Consider the following 25076-nt stretch of genomic DNA (forward strand, 5'->3'; position numbering starts at 1 on the left):
GGACTCCTTCCCGGGGTCCTCCAGGTCCGGGAGGGGCTTCAAAATCTCTGCTACCAGGGTTTCTCCTCAGGTGCCTCGCAGGCCTAATAGGCATACCAGGGTTTTCTCTGAGAGTTCCCCCGAGGGGCCTGCCGACACCGGATCACAATCTGAGGTTCACCAATCAGTTGCTAATAGCCAGCTTAGTCGTGCTGAGACATTGGGTACCGGAGTTCGCTCCGAGGTCACCTTGTTTGGAGCTTCCCACACAGACACCGGGTTACACCCTGAGACCTCCGTTGAGGCTTTCTGTACCGAACCACGGTTTGAGACCCCTCTCGGGGGATCTATAAAGACCGAACTCTAATCCGAGGTTCCTCTTATCGAGGCTAAGGTGTGTACCAACAGAACTGAGAGACCTGTTAAAGCCTTGTCTGTGAGGTGGATTCCTCAACTTTCCCGCGCTCGCTGTTTTACCGGTTCTCTTGAGGGGGCACAGGGTGAGGTTGCTGACCGTTTCTCCTCTGTTACCGGCTTGGCCGAGGTTCCTCTCTTGGAGGCTAATTCAAAGAGTCACGACAGGCTGTCCAGTAAACATCCCAGGACCCATGGTACCGGCTCTGCCGAGGATCCTTGTGTCAAGGCTAAAGTTTCGATCAAGTTGCCTGACCAGTCTGTGGCATCACCAGCCTCATCCACACATGTGACGCAGTTCTCCTCAGATGCTCAAAAAATGGCGGCGCTTCCTGCGTGGTCTACAGTTGCCATTTTGGATTCTTCCCTCACACCCATGCTATTGACGGCGGGTGCTGGGAGCCTACTTTTTGGTGGAAAATCTGGTCCACGGGATGGTGTGAATCTGTTCCGCCATTCCTATGACTCACACACTTCCTCCTGCTTCTTCCTCACTGGTCTATGTAGACTCTGTTGGTTGTGGGCCCTCTTGGCAGCCTTCCTCACTACGTTCATGGGGGTATGCCCCTCATGAGCGGCCTCTGCCCATCCCGGTTCCTAAAGTTTCGGCAGAGGATGCCTTTTTTGGGAAGTTTCAGAGTATTATGAACACTGATCCCATGAGGGAGTACTTTAAACACCTTTTTAGGGAAATCAGCCCTCTGGTGCTGCATCCTACCCCGGCAGTTCCAGTCACAGCACCTGTCACTATGGCAGCGGTATCACCTCTCGGGGCCCACCTCCACCTCTTCTGCCTCTGCCTCCGTTATCTCCAGTTGTCAAGACTTCAGCAGAGCAAGACGTCAATTTGATGCTGGTCGCATTGCAACCGGCGTATCCTGACGTTCTGGATGACCCTCTGGCAGATCAGGATAGTGAGGACCAGCCCCACTCTGTTAGAGCATTCCACAACCAGGTTCTGGATATGTCACTCCTTGACGTACCAGTACCTGAGGCACCTGCTCCAAAGGAAGGGGTGCTTTCGGAGACGCTCACTTTGTCTCCACAGGAGCACACCGTCCTGTTCCTTCAGAAAGACGTTCTGGCCGAGACCCGCAAAGTCTGTGATAAACCCCACACTGGGCTACATATAAATAAGAGAATTGATGCCCGTTACAGGCTTCACACCTCAGAGGAAGAAGACTTGGCGTCATGTCCGCTTCCTTCCTCAATGGTGGTTGTGGCCGCACCTCTGCAATCCAACCCGGCCTGTGCAACCTCTGCTGCCGCAGCTCAAGTTCTGGCCAAGGAAGACACGTTGCTCAATTCCTTGGCCAAGAAAGTATTTGCCAACTCGGTGCTGCAATTCTGTCAGGCTAACGCAGAGCTCATTTTGGCGGCAGCAAAATTGAAACTGTGGAGGGATTTGGTGGACTTCCAGGAGTTCATTCCTGGGGACAGGCTGGAAGACTTTAAGGGTGGTTTGTCAGATGCCAGGGTATTGGCGCAGGATATGCTGGAGGCTGCTGTGCACCATGTTGACACCTCAGCTCGAGGCCTCATGTTGGGTGTGGACACCCCTCGTCAAGCTTGGCTTCATGCAACAAAGTTTTTGAAGGATGTCCAAGATAAAGTTCTGGACCTGCCTTTTGATGGCAAAGAGTTGTTTCATTCTTCAATGGATGACGAGCTTACAGAGACTAAGGCGAGCATGCAAACTGCCAAGTCTCTGTCGATGCTAGTGAAGCCCTCAGTCAATGCTCAGAGATCTAGATCCCAGTCTTGGTCCTCCTCAGGCTACAGAGGGTACCAGGACCGCAGGTCTTGTAGGACTGATCTGCCGAGAGGTAACTCCTGTCGGAGACAGCACCGAGGTTGGTTTTTCGCTCGTTCTTCAGCCTCATCTTCAGGGACAGGTAGTCTCTCTGCCAAAAAGTCTGCAAAATTATATTTTTTGGCGCTCGTACGAGACTCCGGTGGGAGGACGAATCTCATCTCATCTGGAGGCATGGCAAACCACCACCGAAGACTGGTGGGTTTTGTCTATCGCTCAGGTGGGCGTCCGCTTGCCCCAAAGCCCCCACCCCCACCCTTCAATCCTCCCTTTCAGCAGTCAGGGACGCCCTCTCTCAGAGCCGAGGTCCAGAAGCTTCTAGACCTCAAGGCGGTGGTAACCGTTCCCCTAGTGGAATGAGAGGAGGGCTTCTACTCTAGTCTGTTTACAGTGCCCAAATCCAACCAGGCTGGACTGCGTACCATTCTAGACCTTTCCCAGTTCAACCTTTCTCTTTCCCAAGAGAAATTCAAGATCACGCCCTGCCAAATAAAGTCCTCTCTTCAGAAGGGCAACTGGCTTAGCGTTGTGGACCTTCAAAACGCATCTATGCATATCCTGATCTGGAGCCCGCATCGGAAATATCTGCGGTTTTCCCCCCGCGAGGAGCACTTCCAATTCCGAGTGCTCCCTTTTGGTCTCAGATCAGTGCTGCATGTATTCACGAAGATGTTGGTCATTGCGGCTTTTCTACAGCTGCTGGGTATTCTTGTGTATCCATATTTGGATGACTGGCTTCTGCGCAGCCCCTGTCCAGTGAAAGTCTCGAGCAATCTTCAGTCTCTCCTCCAGCTCCTGGTCGGTCTTGGGCTGTCAGTGAACTGGTGGAAATCCTCCACGACGATCTCTCAGGACCTGATATTCCTGGTTTTCCATTGGAATACGATCCACTGCATAGTGTACCTGACTGTGGACAGGATGGTGGATAGTTAACCATGTGTCAAGTTTTCATTCAGTCAGAGAGCATGTCAGCCTCATGGCCTCATGTGTGCTTGCTCTTCCCCTTGCTTGACTCAAAATGCGACTCACGCAGATGGCTCATCGGAGTTCCTGGCTTCAGGCTGTGGACCCGGACACCAAAATGATTCCGATCCCACCCTGCGTGACAGATCTCCTATGGTGGTCATCTTCCAGCAATCTGTCAGTGGGTGCTCCTTTTCAGGTGCCCTTCCCTCAAACAACCATTACAACGGACTCCTCCCTTATCGGGTGGGGCGCGACGATGCATCATCTTCAGGTTTTCGACCTGTGGTCGCCACAGGACAGACAATTTTACATAAATTATCTGGAGCTTCTGGCAATCTTCTTACCGCTCAAAGCTTTCAAGCCAGTGATTGTGAACAAAGTGGTCCGCATCCACACAGACAATGCAGTATCCATGTTTTACATCAACAAGCAGGGGGGTACCAGTTCACCTCCCTTTGTAGATCAAGCCATTCAGATTTGGGAATGGGCCATTCAGCATGGTGTTTGGCTGCTGGCTGTGCACATTCCGGGCCAGCTGAATGTAACTGCAGACTCTCTCAGCTGTCGAGCGGTAGTCAGCTACTTGTGGGAGCTGAACACGGAGATCCTCTCTGACCTTTTTCGCCATTGAGGCAATCCGGAAGTTGACCTCTTTGCAACATCATCAAACGGGAAACTTCCTCTTTATGCTTCCAGGAAAGGGCTTGGAGCTTCTTCCCTGGCGGATGCTCTCCAGATTCCATGGCACAACATGAGGGCCTATGCCTTCCCGTCTCTTCTTCTGATTCACAGGGCGCTATGCAAGCTCAGTAACGCAACTAATTGCACTCTCCTGTTCATAGCCCTGTGGTGGACAGACCTATTCTGGTTCTCATAGCTTCAGCGTCTGTTAGTCTGCTCACCAATCAGGCTTCTGCTGATTCCCGACCTGCTTCACCAGAGTGATAAGCAGATGTTGAACCCCTGCCCACAATCATTCAGCTTGGCCGCCTGCTGCCTGAGTTCAAATCCTTAGAAAGTTTCAACTTATCTGCGGTTAATATGCGTATTATTCAGGTGGCTAGAAAACCTTCAACAAGGTCTCAGTATAGGAACAAGTGGCTCTGGTTCTCTCACTGGTGTTTAGCTAAACAGCTGGACCTCAGAGAAGCTACCATTGACACGGTCCTGTCATTCGTTTCTCATCTGACAACTTCAGGCATACATGTCTTGTAGGACTTATTTGTCGGCTATCTCTGCTTACCTGTCCACGGACTCTTGCTCTTTTTCATTGACAAACCCTGTCATTAAAAGACACTTTGCAGGTCTATTGCATCTTTATTCACCTGTGGGCAACCCGCATCTAAAGTGGGAACTGAACATGGCCTTATACCATAAAGCTTTTGAGCCCATGGCTACGGTGGACTTGAAGTTCCTTTTGTGGAAAATGGCTTTTCTGATTGCGGTGACCTTGGCAAGGCATGTAAGCAAGCTTCAGGCCTTGTCTGTAGAACATCCATTCCTCACCTTTCACAAGGATAAGCTTGTCCTCTGGACCAATCCTTCTTTCCTTCCAAAGGTGGTATCCTATTTTTCATCTGAACCAGTCTATTTCATTACCAGTTTTCTTTCCAGACTCGGCCTCAGATGCCGAGAGGGCATTGCATAATGTGGATGTCAGTCGAGCTCCAAAGTTTTATTTGGACAGAACATCTAAACTGAGGAGCTCTTCCCAGCTCTTTGTAACCTTCAGAGACCCGAAAGGAAAGCCGGCCTCGAAAAGAAGAATGTCCCAATGGATTGCTTCCTGTTTTTCGGAGGCGTATACCATTCATGGCCTTCAGCCTCCAAAGGGAATTCATGCCCATCTTGTGTGGGACAAGCCGGATGTCGTTGACTTCCAGAAATATGTTCCCTGGGAAACCATTGCCAGAGCAGGTATGTGGACTTCCCCATCAGCATTTTGTAAGCATTACTGCTTAGGGGGGGCGTGGCTTGGCAGCCATGGAATAGGCTACACGCATCCTGAGCTCCAGTATCCAGCAAACGATCCGATTGAAGCGCAATCCTTTAAACCTTGCGAACCGACGAGAAAAGATGCAATATGCTGCATGAGATTGAGCGCGTCTGGATGAGAGTGGTTTCATACAGCTGGGACATGCATAGCTAAAGTTATGGATGATAGAAGCTCTGGTCTACAACCGAGGAACTAAAATCAAAATGGCCGTCGTCCCCCGAACAAAGGAGCCTCGGAGGACGATATAAAAAAACATTGCAAGACATCAAAGCCTTCCCCAACGCAGCGATCGAGGCGTGCGGACGCCATGGGTACGGACAATGCAAAGAGACTGCGGAAAGAGTACACCGGCACTACCATGCGGCATCGGCCTCCCTGGGGAAGCAAAGGTACGGAGAGCTGACTGTTGCGTAGGCTCATAGCAAACAGGCAGCTGAGGCTGTGTCCCCCAGCGACGCGGACACTGCGGGCGATGATTTGTGCGGACCGGAGTACTGGGGAAAGCGGCCTGGGGCAGCATAATGCGGGCGGCATTGGCAACATGGCGAGGCTAAATTAATGACTGGTTGGAGCCTCCGTGGAACGCGCTGCAGCGAGGAGGTGAGTGGCCTCTGGCGGACCACCGAACTCAGCCGAAACAATAAATAAGAAGCCGAGGACTGGCATGCCCCGCGAGACGAAGCTCGCGCAGTGGATACAGCTACAACAATGCTGTAAGTAAGATATACAAACAGCAATCCGCATGCAATGTAATAAGCAGTCACTCCGATATTAATAAATAGCTCCCCAAAGAGGTCCGTGTGGTGGACACTTGATTGAGGGACTGGCATTCAGCGCACATACGGTGCTTAGACTTTACTCCTGTTTGCTGGCAACATTGAAGGCATTTTGCTGCTGGCAGAAAATCGTGTGGCGTAATAGCATGGCCAGCCACAGACCCGCAGCAATGTAGGAATCTGCATAGATGATACGGTGCTGTGTTATGCAAACATCACGGATTGCAGTAGCGGAGTCTGGGAAACGAATGGCACGAGATGAAAAGCCGCATATGTAGCAATATGCGACGAGCCGGGGGAGCTGATACAGTATTATGCTGAATGAACAATGGTGAGCGAGCTGCGCTGGGCGAGCAGGAGGGCTGGCACGGCTCATATGAAGCATTCCCACTCGCTATCGTATGCGGGTGCCAAGATGGGAAACTGAAAGTACCTCTTCCCTGCAGCTCTGCTGAGAGGAAGAAATCACCCACAAGAACGAAGCACCATATCGGTGTCCCGCGGACACGGACGCCGGCACTTTGATCGAGCGGATTGGAGATGACCTGCCCACTCTGCTGAGACCCATGCCTTGAGGTCTGACCCATAGAAACACGTTGCTATACTTGACCCAAAACCCCCAGTGGCTCAACGGAACTCAGAGGCAGGGGACTGGGTTAACACACAGCATTGACTACTACTGGTGAGGTCAAGAAGGCAAGGCAGGGAATAGGATTGTGAAAGAAGCTGGTTTACTTAGGGCGTCTGCCAGGTGAAAGAAGGAAATAAAGGCGGTAGGCACGTTAAACGCAAACACCTGGATAAGGGCCTTCACCAATGGGATTGCACGGCACAGGACACTGCACGAGCCCGAGACTCAGCAGCAGCGGAAAGAGGTGCATTTAACATCCCCAGGAAACAAGCAAAGTAAGCTATAGATTACCAAGGCAGTAAAACATTGTATGAAGAAACGTGCCAGACCAGGGATGGTGCCCGCAGAACCTGCATGATCACTGACACATGCTCATAGACCACAGAACACGCAGACAACAAAAGGTCCTGCCAAGAGCCAGAGAGTGCCTAACGGCAGAAATAGCAGCGGCAGACGTGGGGGGACACAATCCACTCGGGGCACAGCACAGAGAGTGCATACTGACGCTTACTGCAGCCCCCTGAGGAAAACACTCTCAAGCACCAACTATCCCTGTGGCGCTATAGAAGAACGGGGAAGCCGGACTTGTACGCCACAGAAGAACTAGACTCTGGTATATAGACAGGGCTGCCCAATGTCGATAAGAGGAGTCAAGGCCAAGAGCAAGCAGCCCACAATGGATGTTTTTGCTAAGACGCAACAGACTCCTACTGGCCTGGCACAAGGCGCGGTGGCCGCGTCTGTAGAAGGTACCCCGGGAAAAGAGGACCATCTGATCCTAACAGCCATCCCTGAGTTAATAGCTTCATGGGGGACAGCAATGGCGGACCTGAGGACTGCCCTGGAAAACAAAATAGATGCAGTGGGAATAGAGGTCACCATGCTGCGGCAAGATGTGAGAGCGCTGGCGGAAAGAACAAGTGGCCTAGAGAGCGCAGTGAAAACCAACACAGAAACCAGCGCAAGCAATGCAAAGGAGGTCCACATACTGAAGCAACAGGTGGCTAACCTCGAGAACTGTGCGTAGGAGGCTGAGGGAAGGGCGAGATGTAACAACATACGTGTGGTCGGTCTGCCGGAAGGAGAGGAAGGCCAGGACCCCACGGACTATGTGGAGAATATGATCCTGCAAGAGATAGGAGCCAACAAGCTTTCACAAGGATTTACTGTTGAACGAGCACACAGGGCCCAGATGAGGAAACCACAACCTGGAGCCCCCCTGGAGCTCCCCCATGGGCAATAATAGCTAAGATCCTGAACTACAAAGACAGAGAGAAGATCTTGGAGTATTTTCGCAAAGGTGGAATGATAAAGATGGCATCTGCAAAAATCACGGCATATCCTGATTACACCAGAATATAAGATGCACAAGTAAATTGGGTAGCACTAAGCACGCTGAATTAAAAGCAAATAGGACAGCAGGATGGATGCAACCTACCCACGGAAGTAGTAGTAGGACAGCCATTAAGGCGACTTCTCCCTGCTGAGCCGCGAGTACAGGCTATTGCCAGAAAAGGGCTAGATGCGGGGATGGAGCTGGGCAACAGTTGGGGAGGGTGTTGAGGGGGGAGGGGATGCAGGGGAGTGAGTTGGGGCAGGGAAGGGAGGCAGGAGGGAGGGAGGTTTGGGTGTTTGATGTGTTTTTAGTTAGGGGGAGTTTAAGTTGTGAAATGAGCCTACACGGAAGGGAAATACTGCACTTGTGGTGGGAGAAGTGGGACCCTAACAAGCCATGGGGGATCTTAAGATAATTACTTGGAACGTCAGGGGGCTTAATAGCTATCTAAAGAGGAACAAGGTTATGCTCTACCTACACAGACAGAAAATAGATATAGCCCTGCTGCAGGAGACTCACCTGACGCAGGATAAGATGAGATGATCCGGAAGAAATGGAGGGGGACTGTGGTGGGTGCATCATATTCAGCTTATGCTAGGGGAGTGATCATCTGGGTGGCGCCGCAATGCCCGTTCCAGCTGTTGCAGAAAATAGTGGAGCCGGACGGAAGGATGGTCATAATGAGAGGATTAGTGGAAAACCGGGAGATAAGCATTATAAATACGTATGCCCCGAACCAAAACACGGCGGCATATTTTAGAACCTTGTGTAGCAAGCTTAGCACATGTGTGGGAGGGGTGGGGATTTGGGGAGGGGATTTTAATTGCGTGTTAAACCCTAAGGTAGACAGATCAGGTGGTAAAATGGATAGACCTGCCCCAGCCGCTAAAGCGCTGCAGACACTGCTGGAGGATTTTGGGTTCGAGGACGTATGGAGGTCACACCACCCCCAAGAGAGACAATATTTGCACTATTCAGCTCCACAAAATCTACATACTAGGCTGGACTACATGTTTGCCACACGGGAGCTAATGACAGAGATCACCCAGATGGAATACAACTCAAGGGTCCTCTCAGACAACTCGCCATTAATCCTGGGGTGGCAGTATCGACCCCCGAGAACAAGGATTCCGACATGGTGCCTCAGAGCAGAGGCGCTAAAAGATACAATTTTTATGGAGGATTTGAGGGAGGAGATCATAAACTACTTTGAGATCAATGCTGGCAGTGTGGATTTAGCGGGCACGATCTGGGAGGCCTTTAAAGTGATGATGAGGGGGGTAGCTATAGCAAAGTCCAAAGGGCTACAAGGAGGGGTCCTGGCTGAACTACAAGATACGGAGAAGGAGTTGGAAAGGGTGTTAAGGGGAGGATGTAATACAAAGGAAGTCAATGAGAAAATACTTAGGCTGCAGCAGAAATGTGCGGGGCATTGGGAGAGACTGTGTAACCTTAATTATAAAAAGTACATAGAGAGACAGCACGCAGGAGAGTTCAAACCAGGGAGGGTCTTAGGATGGTTATACAAGAGTGAGACCCCCAGGCCCATAATCAGAACGATAACGGGTGAAGATGGGAACTGGATACCCAGGAAGGAGTTAACCAGGAATTCGTAGAATATTACAGACTCCTATACAGAGATAAGGGGGAGAGCAATCACACAGAAATAACAGAAACACTGGAGGACATAGGACTGCCGCAGATCAGTGCTGAAGAACGAGAGGAGCTGGACGCTCCTATCACTTTAGAGGAATTAGAAGAGGTAATGAGGCAGTTGTCCACCAGCAAGACTGCGGGGTCTGATGGATTCCCAAGTGAATTCTATAAAACATATAAGGAAGAGGTGCTCCCCCTGCTCTTAGAGATGCTGAATGAAGCATATGAAGTAGGAAGGCTTCCAGAGTCCCTCAGAGAAGTGATAATTATACCGCTTCCCAAGCCTAATAAGCCTGGTCACAACTGTGGCTCATATAGGCCCCTATCAATGCTAAATCAGGACAAAAAATACTGACAGCTGTCTTGGCAAACAGACTAAGGAAGGTTATTGGTAAACTAATACACCCAGACCAGACTGGATATGTCCCAAACAGGAACATATCCAATAACCTTAGGCGACTCCATCGAGTCATTGAGCACGTAAGTGAGGACGAAGGCGAACTGGCAATTGTATCGTTGTATGCAATAAAGGCCTTTGACTTGGTCAAATGGTCGTGGCTGATGGCGGCCTTGGCTGGTTATGGAATGGGGTCTGGGTATCTGCAGTGGGCAAAAATGTTATATAGTGAGCCGGTGGCAAGAGTTAAAACAGAAGCAGTGATATCAGAGAGGTGGCAACTGCACAGGGGCACTAGACAGGGGTGTCCGTGGTCTCCTATGCTGTATATTTTGGCCCTGGAACCCCTGGCGATATACCTGAGACAACAATACGACATGATAGGCATCACTGTGGGAGGGGAACCACACTTAATCTCTTTGTATGCGGATGATATGTTGCTGTATTTACGACACCCGGAGGAAAACCTCCAGTACATTCTGGAGGTGATGGATAGATACGCAAGGCTGTCTGGCATAGCTGTAAACCCCCAAAATCTAGCCTATTCCCATTGTGTAGGTATAAAGGGATTACGTTAAAACAGCTACCGGTGCTACAGATACCATGGGAGGTTAGCACATTTCGATATCTTGGGATAGATATATACCATACGGTGGATGAGGAACATTAGAATAATACAGAGGTAGCGATCAAGAAAATTGAAAACAATCATGAAGTTCTGGGTGAAGCTACCTTTGGCAATGATGGGGCACGGGGCAATGTTGAAGGTGGTGGTCCTACCTAGACTCTTGCATTACTTTGGGAACATACCATACCTGATAGCAAGGAGGTTCTTTACTAGGTTAGACGGCATATGCAGGGATTTCCTTTGGCATCGAACGAGAAATAGAGCGCCCCTCTCGAAGCTCCAAAACTGACATGAGAAAGGGGGTATAAAACTGCCAAATTATGAAATTAATTACATAGCAAGCCAGCTGCAATATGTAGGTAAATGGCTCTCTGAAGAGACAACTTCTGAGTCCAGGCTGTTTCGACAGAACTGTGCTCCATACTACTGAAAGGAAATGATGTGGCTGCCCAAGGCATATATGGAAGGGCGCCCAACGATGATGATACTTGGGTGGAAGATGTGGCGCAGGGCCTACCAGCTGATGGAGAACCCGCTCCCGTGTTCCCCGCAGGTACCATTAGTGGCGCTGGCGGGTAGAGGAAAGCAACTAGGGATGATGATTAGGAAACACTGGGAACTGGTAGGGATAGCAACAATGGGTGACATATGGCAAGAGGGGACTATAATAGACTTTGAAGTGTTGGGGGAGGAAACCGGGTTACACACAGGCCAGTATATCACATATCATAGAGTGGTGCGGAGAATCAAGGAGACATGGTCTGAGTTAGTACTAGGAGAAGAACCAGACACCACCATAGATACAATATATGACATAGCAGAAGGGGGACATGAGATATCCAGAATATATGAGATGATGATGTCCAAAGTGGGAAAGGAAGTGGCACAACTGAGACGGGATTGGGAGGAGGAAGTGGAGCCGCAATGAGTGATGGGATGTGGGAACGGGCCCAAGGGTATCACAAAAAAGGTGTCAAGGAACGCAAGACTACAACAGATGCAATTATATATTACACATAGGGGGTATATGACACCCCAGAGAATAGCTAAATTCAAAGATGCAAGACGACAAGCATGTCCCAAATGTGATGAGGAAAATGCCAGAATGGTGCATATGTTTTGGTCATGCCCAGTCATTGAGCGTTTTTAGGGTGAAGTGGCACACAAGCTAGAGGAAAAAGGCATCAAGATTGTGGTGGACACAGTGTGGGCCTGCTTGATAGGAGGGTTTCCTAGACCATGTAAAGTTAAGCATGTGAGCAAGCTAAAAGACTTAGCATATGTACTCGCAAAGAGGAGAATTGCTATAGGATTGAAGGCATGCAATAGACCACGACTAGAAGCACAGTGGAAAGATTTACAGAAATAAGCTGAAGCAGAAACTATGGTATGGCAAGAAGCAAGAAATGTCGGGGAGAGGAGGAAACCGAGACCCTGATGGCCTGGAAACTACTAATAGCAGAGTTATTTGGGCCAATGCGAGACCCAACGGAAATCATGGAAGAAGAATCCCAATCACAAGGTGCAGAAACAGAACATGATAGGGAGTAGGCCCGAAAGTGGGGGAGGGAAAGGGAGAAGCGGTGGACATGATGAAGCAACGTACGTTTAAGATGTTATTATATGCACTGCAAGTTTGGTTTGTATTGTTTGTTGGAATAAAATTAATAAAATTATTTCAACAAAAAAAAAAAAAGCGTTACTGCTTAGACCTGAGCTCAGTTCGGGCAGGCGGTTCATAAAAACATCTTCAGTAAAGGAGTTGCATCCACATGTTTTCCTGTGAGGAGTGCTTGGTAATCTCCCAAAAGTATGGAGGAAAGGGGACGGGACCGTACTCACTGTTACTCACCCTAGTGACTACCTTACTCCTAGTCCATAGTCCCCTTTCCTGCATACGCCCACCTGCCTCCCCTCTAATAAGTAGCCTCTATTATTGCACAAATGGTCTCATACCTGGTGATAGAAAAGGACTGAAGGGCGATGCATGGGGCGGAGTTAAGGAGGGCGGGGTTACGGCGGCGTGCGGTACCCCGCATAAAAAGAGGACACATTTTTCAATTTGATGCTTTTTTACAAAAAGTGCTCCAGTCCCGTCCCACAGGACAGAATGTCCCAAAAGTATGGAGGAAAGGGGACTATGGACTAGGAGTAAGGTAGTCACTACAGTGAGTAACTTTGTTATATTTTTTGATACCCAAGAAGGATGGAGGACTGAGACCCATCTTGGGCTTGGGATACTTGAACAAGTTCCTCAGGAAGAACAAGTTCAAGATGGTTTCACTTTCTCAGATCCTTCAGGCCCTCCAACTCCAGGATTGGCTGGTGTCATTGGACCTTCAGGATGCTTATTTACATGAGTCAATCCATCTCAAGCACAGAAAATACCTGAGGTTCGCAGTTGGTGGTTCTCATTATCAATTTTGAGTTCTGCCATTCGGGCTGACCTCCGCACCAAGGGTTTTTACCAAACCGATGGCAGTAGTGGCAGCGAGTCTCCGGAGACGGGGGATTCACGTCAACCGTCCTGAATCATCTCAACATCACCTGCCACTCTCTTCACAGACTGGGCTTCTCACTCAATTAGTAGAAGTCCCATATGACACCTTTTCAAAAGCTCCAGTACATCAGAGCTGTGCTAGATACATCATTGGGAAAGAGCTTGCCACCTGAGGTGAGGGCTCAAGACATTCTGCCGATGGTGACCAAATTTCAGAATGGCCACAGTCTACCGGTCTTTGATTTTCTGACCTCATGGCATCCTGCATTTTTCTAGTGCCAGAAGTTTCCCTCAGAATGAGATCCCTTCAATGGACTCTAAGAATGCAATGTTCCCAGTTGTCAGGAAAGATGTCGGACCAACTTCAGATTCCAACCAGGGTCTCACAGGATCTTCTATGGTGGGCCTGCAAGGACAATATTCTGATGGGTGAGCCCTTTTGGCAGCCATGGCTTGAGATTACAGTCTTGACGGACGTCTCACTCACAGGGTGGGGAGCCCACACCAAATGATCTGACAGTTAGCGGTTGTTGGTCTCCATCGGACTCCAAGCTACATATCAATCTTTTGGAGCTGAGGGCAATCGGACTAGCGCTGAAGGCCTTTCTCCCCTCTGAACAGGGAAAGAACCTCCTGATAATGATGGACAACACAGTGGCTATGCACTACCTCAACAAGAGAGGAGGTGTAGGGTCACTACCACTGTGCATAGAGGCAATGTCGGTCTGGTATTGGCCAATTCAAGAAGGAATCTCCCTATCGACAGTTCCCCTAGCCGGAGAGGAAAACACGACGTGGATGCCCTGAACAGGCAGAACACAGTCACCCAAGAGTGGGAGCTACCTCAGGAGGTCCTCCAACACATCTTCACACTTTGGGGAACCCCTCAAGTAGATCTGTTTTTGACCGAGGTCAGCCTGAAGTGCAAACGGTATTGCTCCTGGGAATTTCCCTCAAGAGGAGCTCTAGGAGATGCGTGCGTAGTGGACTGGGAATTTCCACTACTGTACGCGTTTCCTCCAGTCCCCATCATTCCTCATGAGATCAGGAGGTTGAGAAGGTTTGGGAAACACATGATCCTAATTGCCCCAGATTGGGTCAGGAGGACGTGGTACCCTTCCATCTGTCCTCCGATGCGTCTTCCACAAAGAGAGGACCTTCTCTTGTGAGTGGAGGGTTGGGTCCATCCAGAGGTCAAGACTCTCAACCTTCACGCTTGGTTTCTGAAAGGCTGAGATATAAGGATTGGAACCTCCCGGATGATGTAATGAAGGTGTTGCCTTTGGCCATAAGGACAGCAACAAAGTCTTTGTACCGTTGCCATTGGAATACATTATGCAACTAGTGCAATGAAAAGAATGTAGAACCTTTGTTTTATCCTTTCTTATATCCTTAGCTAATCTGGGGCTCCAGAATGGTACCAATAAAAGGCTACTTGGCGACGCTGTCCATTTTTAAGTGCTCATCAGAGGAATGTTCCTATTTCAAAATTCCACTGGTGACTCAATTTCTAAAGGGGCTCACTAATGTGTTCCCTCCATCTCCTTTCCAGGTCCGGCTTGGGACCTTAATCTGATATTAAAATTACTAATGAGTGCACCCTTTGAACCTCTGCACACATGTCCTTTAAGATTATTAACCTTCAAAACCATCCTATTGGTAGCTCTGACATCAGCCCGTAGAGTGAGGGAGTTGCAGGCACTTTCATCCAACTCGCCCTTTACCATCTTCCACAAGGATAGGCTTGTTTTATGCTTCAAACCTTCCTTTTTGCCAAAGATCGTTTCGGATTATTCATTTAGGTCAGACAATTGTTATATCTTCTTTCTATCCCCCACCTCATACTGGTAAGAAGGAGGAAAGGCTACATAGGTTAAACCCTCAGAGAGCATTACGCTTTTACATATCAAGAATGTCTAAATTGTGAATTGATGACCAACTTTTTAGGCTGTTAACAAACAGACTTTGTCTAGATGGATAATTCTGGCAATATCAGAATGTTACAGGCTGGCAGGAAAAGACCTTCCTGAAGGTTTAAGAGCTCATTCCACCCAGGGCATGGCTACAACTACGGCCCGTCAAAGGGGCATACCAATTAGAAACATTTGTGAAGCGGCAACGTGGTCTTCCAGTTCTACTCCCTCCTCCAAACCTAATACTGCTTTGGGAGACTGTCAAAGATGAGTAATACGTGGGAGGATACAATCCACTAGAAGAACAAGCTACTTACCCCTAGTAATGTTCTTTCGACTGCCAACATTCATTCCCAAAGCAGCTGAAGCTGGACAACAAGTGTCAAAGATGAGGAATATGTGGGAGGAACATCTAGTCAAAAGATCGTTACCAGGGGTAAGTAACTTGTTGTTCTTTTGTTTTCAAAGCCTCAGAGTGCAAACGTAAGGTGTTAATGCAAGGTGTTAGCCATGTACTCCTTCCTTTTACACTCCAGAACATTTTTTGTCAATTGGAGTCTCAGTAGGGGCACAGCCCAAAATGTCATTACTGCTGTGGATTCCCCCTCTACCTTCAAAGAGCACATGCTTTTACACCTGAATGAACTTTTCATGCAGGCATGAAAGAAATATATTCCGTTGGACTCTACCTGTTTTTAACACGTGCTAAAAGCAGACAGTCCATAGAAATTCCACCTACAAAGTGTCATTTGCAGGCAGCATTTACATTTTTTACAAAATGGGGCATGCAAGCAGAGAGTAAAGGAGTATTTTGGCTTTTTTTACTCATTACTTTTGTACTCCAATTTCTAAAAGTTGAAAATTGGAAGCATCGGACCAAACAGTTTTAAAGTGATCAATTGGCTTTCCCCTGCATGCAATATGGACTTTGTACAAAAGTACTCCCTATGTTTAACTCTGACACACTCATGTCTTAGTAAGTGAAGAAAAACTCTGGGTTACTCATAGTAACCTTTTTGTAAATTGTCTGTGCTCCTTATGGCTTCTTAGTTTTGGTTTTGGAGGAATTTCACTGTTTTAAGTTTCACATCTCAAAGAGAAGCTGGCATATTTTGCAGCATGAGGCGAATGGACTGTTATTGTCAAAATATAAAGTATGCATCATTATAACGTTTGAAGTTTGACTAGTCATGTGTTGTTCACAATGCTAATGTGTGTAACTGTGGCAACACAATTACTAGATTGCAAGGACTTTGGACAAGCTGTGATATAGTGCTCTGACAGTAGTAGATCTGTTTGATCTTGTGTCACAAAACGCTGAGTAACTACGTGACTGTTGCTGCGGTCTGTGTTTTTGGGCGGTCATCTCTCACTGACCACTATTCCAAACTCCAATATCAGATGATGGGATCTGCGTGGCCATGGAAGGCAATGTAACAGAATCACCCCACCCCTATGGGCCCCGCCTCCTTTACCAGGTTGTGGAGCCCCGAGGGGATGATCATTGCTATTAAAGAATCATTGCCCAGTAAAGCAACGCTACATAGGACGACTGGTCTCACATGCACGTGTGTGGACCAGAAGACCTACTGGTGCCAGCCTCTTGTTCCCAATCTTGAGGTATAAGAAAGCGATGCAGAAATTAATTGAGGAGCTTGATAGTGAACAAAATATAGTAGACCTTGCAGGAAAATCTACCACAGCATTATTTGTTGCCTACTATTAATGGCGAGAGAGTATTCCTACTTATGTTGCTAACTTTTGGGGGAACCACATGATATGGGCTTACATTTAAAATCAAGTTCAATTGTGCCAACACACATGAAGTTTTGGAAGCACGCGCCTGTGCTCCCAGGGAGCAAAGGTGTTGCTCATTATGTGAGAGAAAAATGAATAGAAACGGTCAGACATTTAATGCTAAGATGCAATGTGCTAAAATAAATCAGACGTGGTTATATGCAAATTTGGGGAGCACATGAGCAAGGCAATGAAAATGTCATCTGGGATATGTTTGTCTGGTAATGAGGGTTGCATCTTTTTTATAACGACATTTTGTATTACGATTGAAACCTTTTTAATGAACTATTAACTAAATTGTTTGAGTGATGGACGTTAAGTGAAGGACAGTATTAAAAGTTGACTTTTTTTTTGTCAATGCCTTGTAATACTAAATAAATCAACCATAATTAAAAAAGATTATTGCGTTTAGCACCCTGGGTTAAAAACCGGGATGCTGATAGCAATCCATTTGTTTAAAAAAAGGATGCACACTCGCAACCTCTGCTTTGAAACAAATAACCAACATGGCTGCCATGGAAACGGAAGTTGGGGCTGGTGATGGGACACTAGAGAACCCCACCTTTTATCGCCCTTAACCTGGTCAATTCTAACAAAACGCTTGTCTAAGGGTGTGCTCTTATTATTTTAGCCACACATTTGTGGAGTTAAACTAGGAAGATTTTCTAGATGAAAATCCACCTAATTGCCTCTGGTTTTATAGCATCAGTGTACGGCTGGAGGCAAGTATGCACACCCATCAATCTTCAATTGGGTGGACTTTAATCCAGTGCTAGTTGGCAAATTCTGGTAAATGTAGTCGCAATCATAATGATCTTCTAAATCTTTGTGAATTGGGCTCAAGATTCATAATATATGCTTGATCCGTTAATCTATACATAGAAATATATATATATATATATATATATATATATATATATTACATGGATGCCTTAGCGTCCATGTAGTTATGGTTAAGTTGGTGTTTCCATAGGAAGAACACTTTTTGGGCGGCTTATAACTTCGCTCTCCCTGGACGAATCCTCACCAAACTTTGTAAAAATAGTATTTGGGTCACTCTGAATTTGTTTGCAAAGTTTGGTGAGGATTCGTCCAGGGGGGGCAAAGTTATAGGGGGTCCCAAAACTTTTTTTTTTCCGATAGACATAATGGGGAAAAAACTTTGCTCACGGCTACACCCCAAACCGCTGGACGGATTTACACCAAATTTGCGGCAGGAGCGGTGGCTTGGTCCCAAAAGCGTGCTTTGCTTTATTTGGTGTAAATCCGTCCAGTAGTTCTTTCAAAAAATGACAAAAATGTAAGTGTAAAAAATGAGTGATATCTGTGTTCGCTTCGCTGACACACTTCCCTGTTCGCTCCGCGGACAGGACGGTGATTGGGCAAGCAGCTTGCGTGATGTCCGCGTACATCTGACGTGCTCTCTCATTGGATGCAGTGAAAGCGTGCAGTGCGTCTGGCTTCAGAGACGCCCGCCATCTTTGTTCCTCGCATGAGAGGCTTTGTCAGCAGGAGCGGGATCCGCCACCTGCACAGTAAGTCCGCCTCCGCCCGTGTCTGTCTCCTGTTCCTCCCACCCCCGCTCATGCCCCGTGTGTCCTTCTTGTCCCCCCACTCATGCTCCGTGTCTCCCCTTTTCCTCCAGCCCCCTGATCAGGCCATCGGCACACGGTGGCCAGCGGAGGGCCGAGGAGCGGGATCTGCCGCCTGCGCATGAACGCCCTGTGTCTTTCTCCCTCCCCCCACCCCCCGCTCATGCCTCGTGTGTCTCTCTCCCTCCCCCCACCCCCCGCTCATGACCCATGTGTCTCTCTCCCTCCCCCACCCCCGCTCCTGCCCCATGTGTCTCTCTCCCTCCCCCCACCCCTGCCTCGTGTCTCTCCCTCCCCCCACCCCCCGCTCATGCCCCGTGTGTCTCTCTCCCTCCCCCACCCCTGCCCCGTGTGTCTCTCTCCTTCCCCCTCACCCCCACTCATGCCCCGTGTGTCTCCCCCTCCCGCCCACCCCCCGCTCATGCCCCGCGTGTCTCTCCCCCTCCCGCCCACCCCCGCTCATGCCCTGTGTGTCTCTCCCCCTCCCCGCACCCCCACACATGCCCCGTGTGTCTCTCTCCCTCCCCCACCCCCGCTCATGCACTGTGTCTCTCTCCCTCTGCCCCACCCCCGCTCATGTCCTGTGTCTCACCCCCTCCCGCCCATCCCCCGCTCATGCCCCGTGTGTCTCTCCCCCACCCGCCCACCCCCGCTCATGCCCTGTGTCTCTCCCCCTCCCGCCCACCCCCTGCTCATGCCCCGTGTGTCTCTCCCCCTCCCCCCACCCCCCGCTCATGCCACGTGTCTCTCTCCCTCCGCCCCACCCCACCCCCCGCTCATGCCTCGTGTGTCTCTCTACCTCACCCCCACCCCGCTCATGCCCTGTGTGTGTCTCCCCCTCCCGCCCACCCCCCGCTCATGCCCTGTGTCTCTCCCCCTCCCCCACCCCCGCTCATGCCCCGTGTGTCTCTCTCCCTTCCCCCCACCCCTGCTCATGCCCCGTGTGTCTCTCCCCCTCCTGCCCACCCCCGCTCATGCCCCGTGTCTCTCTCCCCTTCCCCCCACCCCCGCTCATGCCCCGTGTCTCTCTCCCCTTCCCCCACCCACCGCTCATGCCCCGTGTCTCTCTCCCCTTCCCCCACCCACCGCTCATGCCCCGTGTCTCTCTCCCCTTGCCCCCCAACCCCCGCTCATGCCCTGTGTGTCTATCCCCTTCCCCCATCCCCCGCTCATGCCCTGTGTGTCTCTCCCCTTCCCCCACCCCGCTCATGCCCCGTGTTTCTCTCTCCTTCCCCCACCCCCCGCTCATGCCCCGTGTCTCCCTTGTGTTACCCCCACCCCCGCTCATGCCCCGTGTCTCCCTTGTGTTACCCCCCCACCCATGCCCTGCCTCCCCTGTTACCCCCACCTCCCGCTCATGCCCCGTGTCTCCCTTGTTATCCCCCCACACCCCCACACCCCCGCTCATGCCGCGTGTCTCTATCCCCTTCCCCCACCCACTGCTCATGCCCCGTGTCTCTATCCCCTTCCCCCCACCCACTGCTCATGACCCGTGTCTCTCTCCCCTTCCCCCGTCCCCCGCTCATGCCCTGTGTCTCTCTCCCCTTCCCCCATCCCCCACTCATGCCCTGTGTGTCTCTCCCCTTCCCCCCACCCCCCGCTCATGCCCCGTGTCTCCCTCCTTTCCACCCACCCCCGCTCATGCCCCATGTGTCTCTCCCCTTCCCCTCAACCCCGCTCATGCCCCCTGTCTCTCCCCTTCCCCCCACCCCCCACTCGCCCTGTGCGTGCGCCCTGTTCCCCCACCCCCACTCATGCCCTGTGTGTCCCCTGTTCCCCCCACCCCTGCTCATGCCCCGTGTGCGCCCTATCCCCCCCAACCCCACTCATGCCCCGTGTCTGCCTCGTGTTCCACCACCCCCTGCTCATGCGTGTGTCTCCCTCGTATACCCCCTCACCCCCGCTCATGCCCCGTGTGTCTCCTGTTGCCCCACCCCCGCTCATGCCCTGTGTCTCCCCGTGTTCCCCCAACCCCCACTCATGCCCCGTGTCTCCCTCATGTTCCCCCCACCCACCACCCCCCACTCATGCCCTGTCTCCATCGTGTATCCCCTCAACCCCCGCTCATGCCCCATGTGTCTCCTGTTGCCCCCACCCCCCGTTCATGCCCCGTGTCTCCCTCCTTTCTCCCCACCCCGCTCATGCCCTGTGTCTCTCCCCTCCCCCCACCCCTGCTCATGCCCTGTGTCTCTCTCCTTCCCCCCACCCCCGCTCATGTCCCGTGTGTCTCTCCCCTTCCCCCCACCCCCCGCTCATGCCCCATGTGTCTCTCCCCTTCCCCCGCTCATGCCCTGTCTCTCCCCTTCCCCCCCACCCCCGCTCATGCCCCGTGTCTCTCTCCCCTACCCCCCACCCCCCACCACTCATGCCCTGTGTCTCTCTCCCCTTCCCCCCACCCCGCTCATGTCCTGTCTCTCTCCCCTTCCCCCCACCCCACGCTCATGCCCTGTGTGTCTCTCCCCTTCCCCCACCCCTCCGCTCATACCCCGTGTCTCCCACCTTTCCCCCCACCCCCCGCTCATGCCCCGTGTGTTTCTCCCCTTCCCCCCACCCCCGCTCATGCCCTGTGTCTCTCTCCCCTTACCCCCACCCCGCTCATGCCCCATGTGTCCCTCCCCTTCCCCCACCCCCCGCTCATGCCCCGTGTCTCTCCTCTTCCTCCCCACCCCCCGCTCATGCCCTGTGTCTCCCTCCTTTCCCCCCACCCCCCGCTCATGCTCCGTGTGTCTCTCCCCTTCCCCCTACCCCTATTCATGCCCTGTGTGTCTTCCCTGTTCCCCCCCAACCCCCGCTCATGCCCCATGTGTGCCCTGTACCCCCTACCCCATTCATGCCCCGTGTGTGTGCCCTGTTCCCCCCACCACAACTCATGCCCCGTGTGTGCCCTGTTCCCCCCACCCCCGCTCATGCCCCGTGTCTCCCTCGTGTACCCCCTCACCCCACGCTCATGCCCCGTGTGTCTCCTGTTTCCCCCACCCCCGCTCATGCCCCGTGTCTCCTGTTGCCCCCACCCCGCTCATGCCCCGTGTCTCCCTTGTGTTTTCCCCAACCCCCACTCATGCCCCGTGTCTCCCTCATGTTCCCCCCACCCCCCACTCATGCCCTGTCTCCATCGTGTACTCCCTCACCCCCTGCTCAAGCCCCGTGTGTCTCCTGTTGCCCCAACCCCCGCTCCTGCCCCGTGTGTCTACTGTTGCCCCCACCCCCGCTCATGCCTCGTGTCTCCCTCGTGTTTCCCCCAACCCCCACTCATGCCCCGTGTCTCCCTTGTGTTCCCCCCACCCCCCACTAATGTCCTGTCTCCATCTTGTACCCCCTCACCCCCCGCTCAAGCCCTGTGTGTCTCCTGTTGCCCCAACCCCCGCTCATGCCCCGTGTCTCCCTCGTGTACCCCCTCACCCCACGCTCATGCCCCGTGTGTCTCCTGTTTCCCCCACCCCCGCTCATGCCCCGTGTGTCTCCTGTTGCCCCCACCCCGCTCATGCCCCGTGTCTCCCTTGTGTTTTCCCCAACCCCCACTCATGCCCCGTGTCTCCCTCATGTTCCCCCCACCCCCCACTCATGCCCTGTCTCCATCGTGTACTCCCTCACCCCCTGCTCAAGCCCCGTGTGTCTCCTGTTGCCCCAACCCCCGCTCCTGCCCCGTGTGTCTACTGTTGCCCCCACCCCCGCTCATGCCTCGTGTCTCCCTCGTGTTTCCCCCAACCCCCACTCATGCCCCGTGTCTCCCTTGTGTTCCCCCCACCCCCCGCTCATGCCCCTTGTCTCTCTCCTTTCCCCCCCACCCCCGCTCATGTCCCGTGTGTGCCATGTACCTCCCGCTCATGCCCCGTGTCTCCCTCGTGTTCCTCCCCACCCCCCGCTCATACCCCGTGTCTCCCTCATGTTCCTCCCCACCCGCTGCTCATGCCCCGTGTCTCTCTCGTGTTCCCCCCACCACCGCTCATGCCCCGGGTTTCCTTCCTTTTCCCCCCACCCCCTGCTCATGCCCCGTTTGTACCCTGTTCCCTCTCACCCCCCGCTAATGCCCATGTGTCTCCCCTGTTCCCCTCCACCCCCCACTCATGCCCTGTTGTGTTCTTTATACACCCCGCCTTCCATCTCCATGGTGGCCATCTTGGTAAAAGATTTTCCTTCCTACACCGGGACGACAGAGGTGTAGGAAGGAAAATCTTTTTGTTTTTTTTTACCACCCGGCGTTCCCACTTTGAGGACATAAGATGCTAGTGGTCTTCATCTATTGAAAAGGATGTTATGGTGACGTTGCACTAATAAAAACCTATGAAATTCAATGAAAAAACTTTGTTAAAGGGACGTTATGGTTCCAAGTAAAACCGAAAAACCCTTGAAATTCGCCAGTTATGGTAATTGTCCCTTTGACAAAGTTTTTTCACTGAATATATATATATATATATATATATATATATATATATATATATATATATATATATATATATATATATATACACATATATATAGCTTAAACATGAATCTGCTGGAAAATGGATGCTAAAAATCTTCCTGTGTACACATTCTAAATTGCAGAGTTAAAACAACAATGCTTTTATTGTCAGTACTAAGGACATTGGATATAGTCAGGGAGGAATAGCTTCATTTTCGTTCCAGATAAGTTGCCACTTTGATATTAAGCATTTTGTTAAATGGTCCTAATTTGCATTTCTTAAATCTTCAACTAAGTATTGAATGGTGATTATTTATTCTTTTTTTAGGCACGAACTGGGTTAGTTATGAACCTAATGGGTGTGCTGATCCTCAGCCTGGCAATGAACACATGGGCCATTAGCATCTTCCAGCTGAGTACCATCCCTGACTGGGTGCAGCTTCCGCCAGTCAACAGCACTGTGGAAACGGCGACCATACACAACATCACCTCAAATCCATTTAATTCCTGAATGTGAAAAAAATGAAACCGGGAAAAGCAAAAACAACATAGTTGCAGAAATCGCCACATTGACGTCACAAAAAAAGGACAATTCTATGCAAGTTTCTCTATTGGGGAAACATACTTACCTTTTTATCCATGTTATGTTGTCACCGATTTTACATTTATTTATAGCTACCGCTCTTTAAACAAAGAATCATAGCTTGATTTATGAAATTGTACAGAAGAGAATCTCGACTCAGGGAGATCAGTTTAGCGGCCATTTTAAACTGTTGCACTTTAAGATGAATCGGTTAATCACCGTGACCTGGATTTTGCACATAATTACGCACATCATCCCTTTCTAGCAGCCTGTGACATTGAGATATGTGAATTGATTTCTATTAAAGAAGAAACTATTTTTTTGTAATTTTATTTTTAGGAACAATTGTATATTTGCACGTAGATGTTTCCTTTTCTATGAGGTTCTCGCTGAGCTGTGACTATCCTTCATGAGAATTAGGTTTCTTGGCCAAACATTGATGGGAGGATGTTTTCAATGTGCATAGACATGTAGCACACCTTTGATTTACCAGTAATTCCAAATGTATCAATAGTATACACACTTAAATGTCAGGATATGGATCCTTCAGTTAGTATTTCTTACCTGGATGATTTATATAATTCAAAAGATAGTCCAATAAAAATTAAAAAAAAGTATGATCCTTCCACTGATCAAAGCAAATATTTTTTGCAGGTTTTCAGGATGAAATGGGTGCCATATTCAAGCAGCAAAGCACCCAACCGTCCTGAAACTTGCTTATTGAAACATGACTATCCAGAAGGCCTGCATGATGTTTCTTTTCTTTTTTTTATAAGTAAAACAAAAATAACTCACTATCCTGTCTGGAGTTGCAGTGCAATAACATGCTAAAATACATACTACATTTCTTCCCCACATTGGCTTGCTCGCTCCATATACCAAACAATCATGATTATTCTGCTGACAGAGGAAGCCTCATGTTTGTGCGTTATAACCAGGGATATCCTGAGCTATCCCCTATGCCCGTTGGAAACTCCTCTGGCCACACAGGGTCCTTTCCTTTAGGGTGTCTAGTTAGGGTGGATACAGCTCTGCCAAAGAGCAGGTGTGTAGAGCAAACCCAGGCCTGTTTCTGTTGTCATTACACCGCCCTGTAGACATTGTGCATGCAGAGTGGAAATCCTGAATCTTTGTACACATACAGAGCCTCTGAAGGTAAAGAATCCTACACTTCTTAACAGTCCAGATAAGCAAACACACTGACCTAATAGCAGAACTATATGCCAAAGTCCTTTTTTTGTTTGTTGACTGTAAAGTGGGGGGGGGGGGATTCAGGGGTAGTCAGCCACCTATGGCTGTGGAGATGTGTAGAAATATAACTCCCAGGATTCTTCACCAAGAACTAGACTGACTGATTTGGGTCGATGTGAGCTCCACAATCGAACTGCTGTCCTTGCATAACACTTGTCTGCACTTGTACCTACATTAAGTACAAGGTTGTTTATAAAGTGGGCATATTTGTATTGTTGAGAGTACACACCTTTCTCCTGGCACAGGCTTCACCTATACATTTAACAAAGGCGCTGATTCAAGATATTTAGGAAATAGAGAATTCTATTCCTTCTACTTATGCATAGGTGTGCTATTATTGATCGAATCAACAAGACTAAGCAACATGTCATCATGTCTCTCTTGGGATATTTCAAACTATAAGGAGGAGGTTTTTTGTGTGGGTGAACAAAGGTACTAGGCAGGTC

General features: G+C 50.2%; 1 protein-coding gene across 2 annotated transcripts in view; it reads left to right on the plus strand.

Annotated features, from left to right (window-relative positions):
* SLC13A3 (solute carrier family 13 member 3) overlaps positions 1 to 23697 on the plus strand; it is a 679238-nt gene extending 655541 nt beyond the window's left edge. For both annotated transcript variants that reach the window (XM_069651309.1, XM_069651308.1), the window contains exon 13: positions 23125 to 23697. In XM_069651309.1, coding sequence (XP_069507410.1) covers positions 23125 to 23307 — 183 coding nt within the window. In that variant the 3' untranslated portion in view covers positions 23308 to 23697. The remainder of the gene's footprint in view (positions 1 to 23124) is intronic.
* The last annotated feature ends 1379 nt before the right edge of the window (positions 23698 to 25076 follow it).

Source organism: Ambystoma mexicanum, chromosome 3p, assembly GCF_040938575.1.
Source record: "Ambystoma mexicanum isolate Mex_15411 chromosome 3p, UKY_AmexF1_1, whole genome shotgun sequence".
Classification (NCBI taxonomy): domain Eukaryota; kingdom Metazoa; phylum Chordata; class Amphibia; order Caudata; family Ambystomatidae; genus Ambystoma; species Ambystoma mexicanum.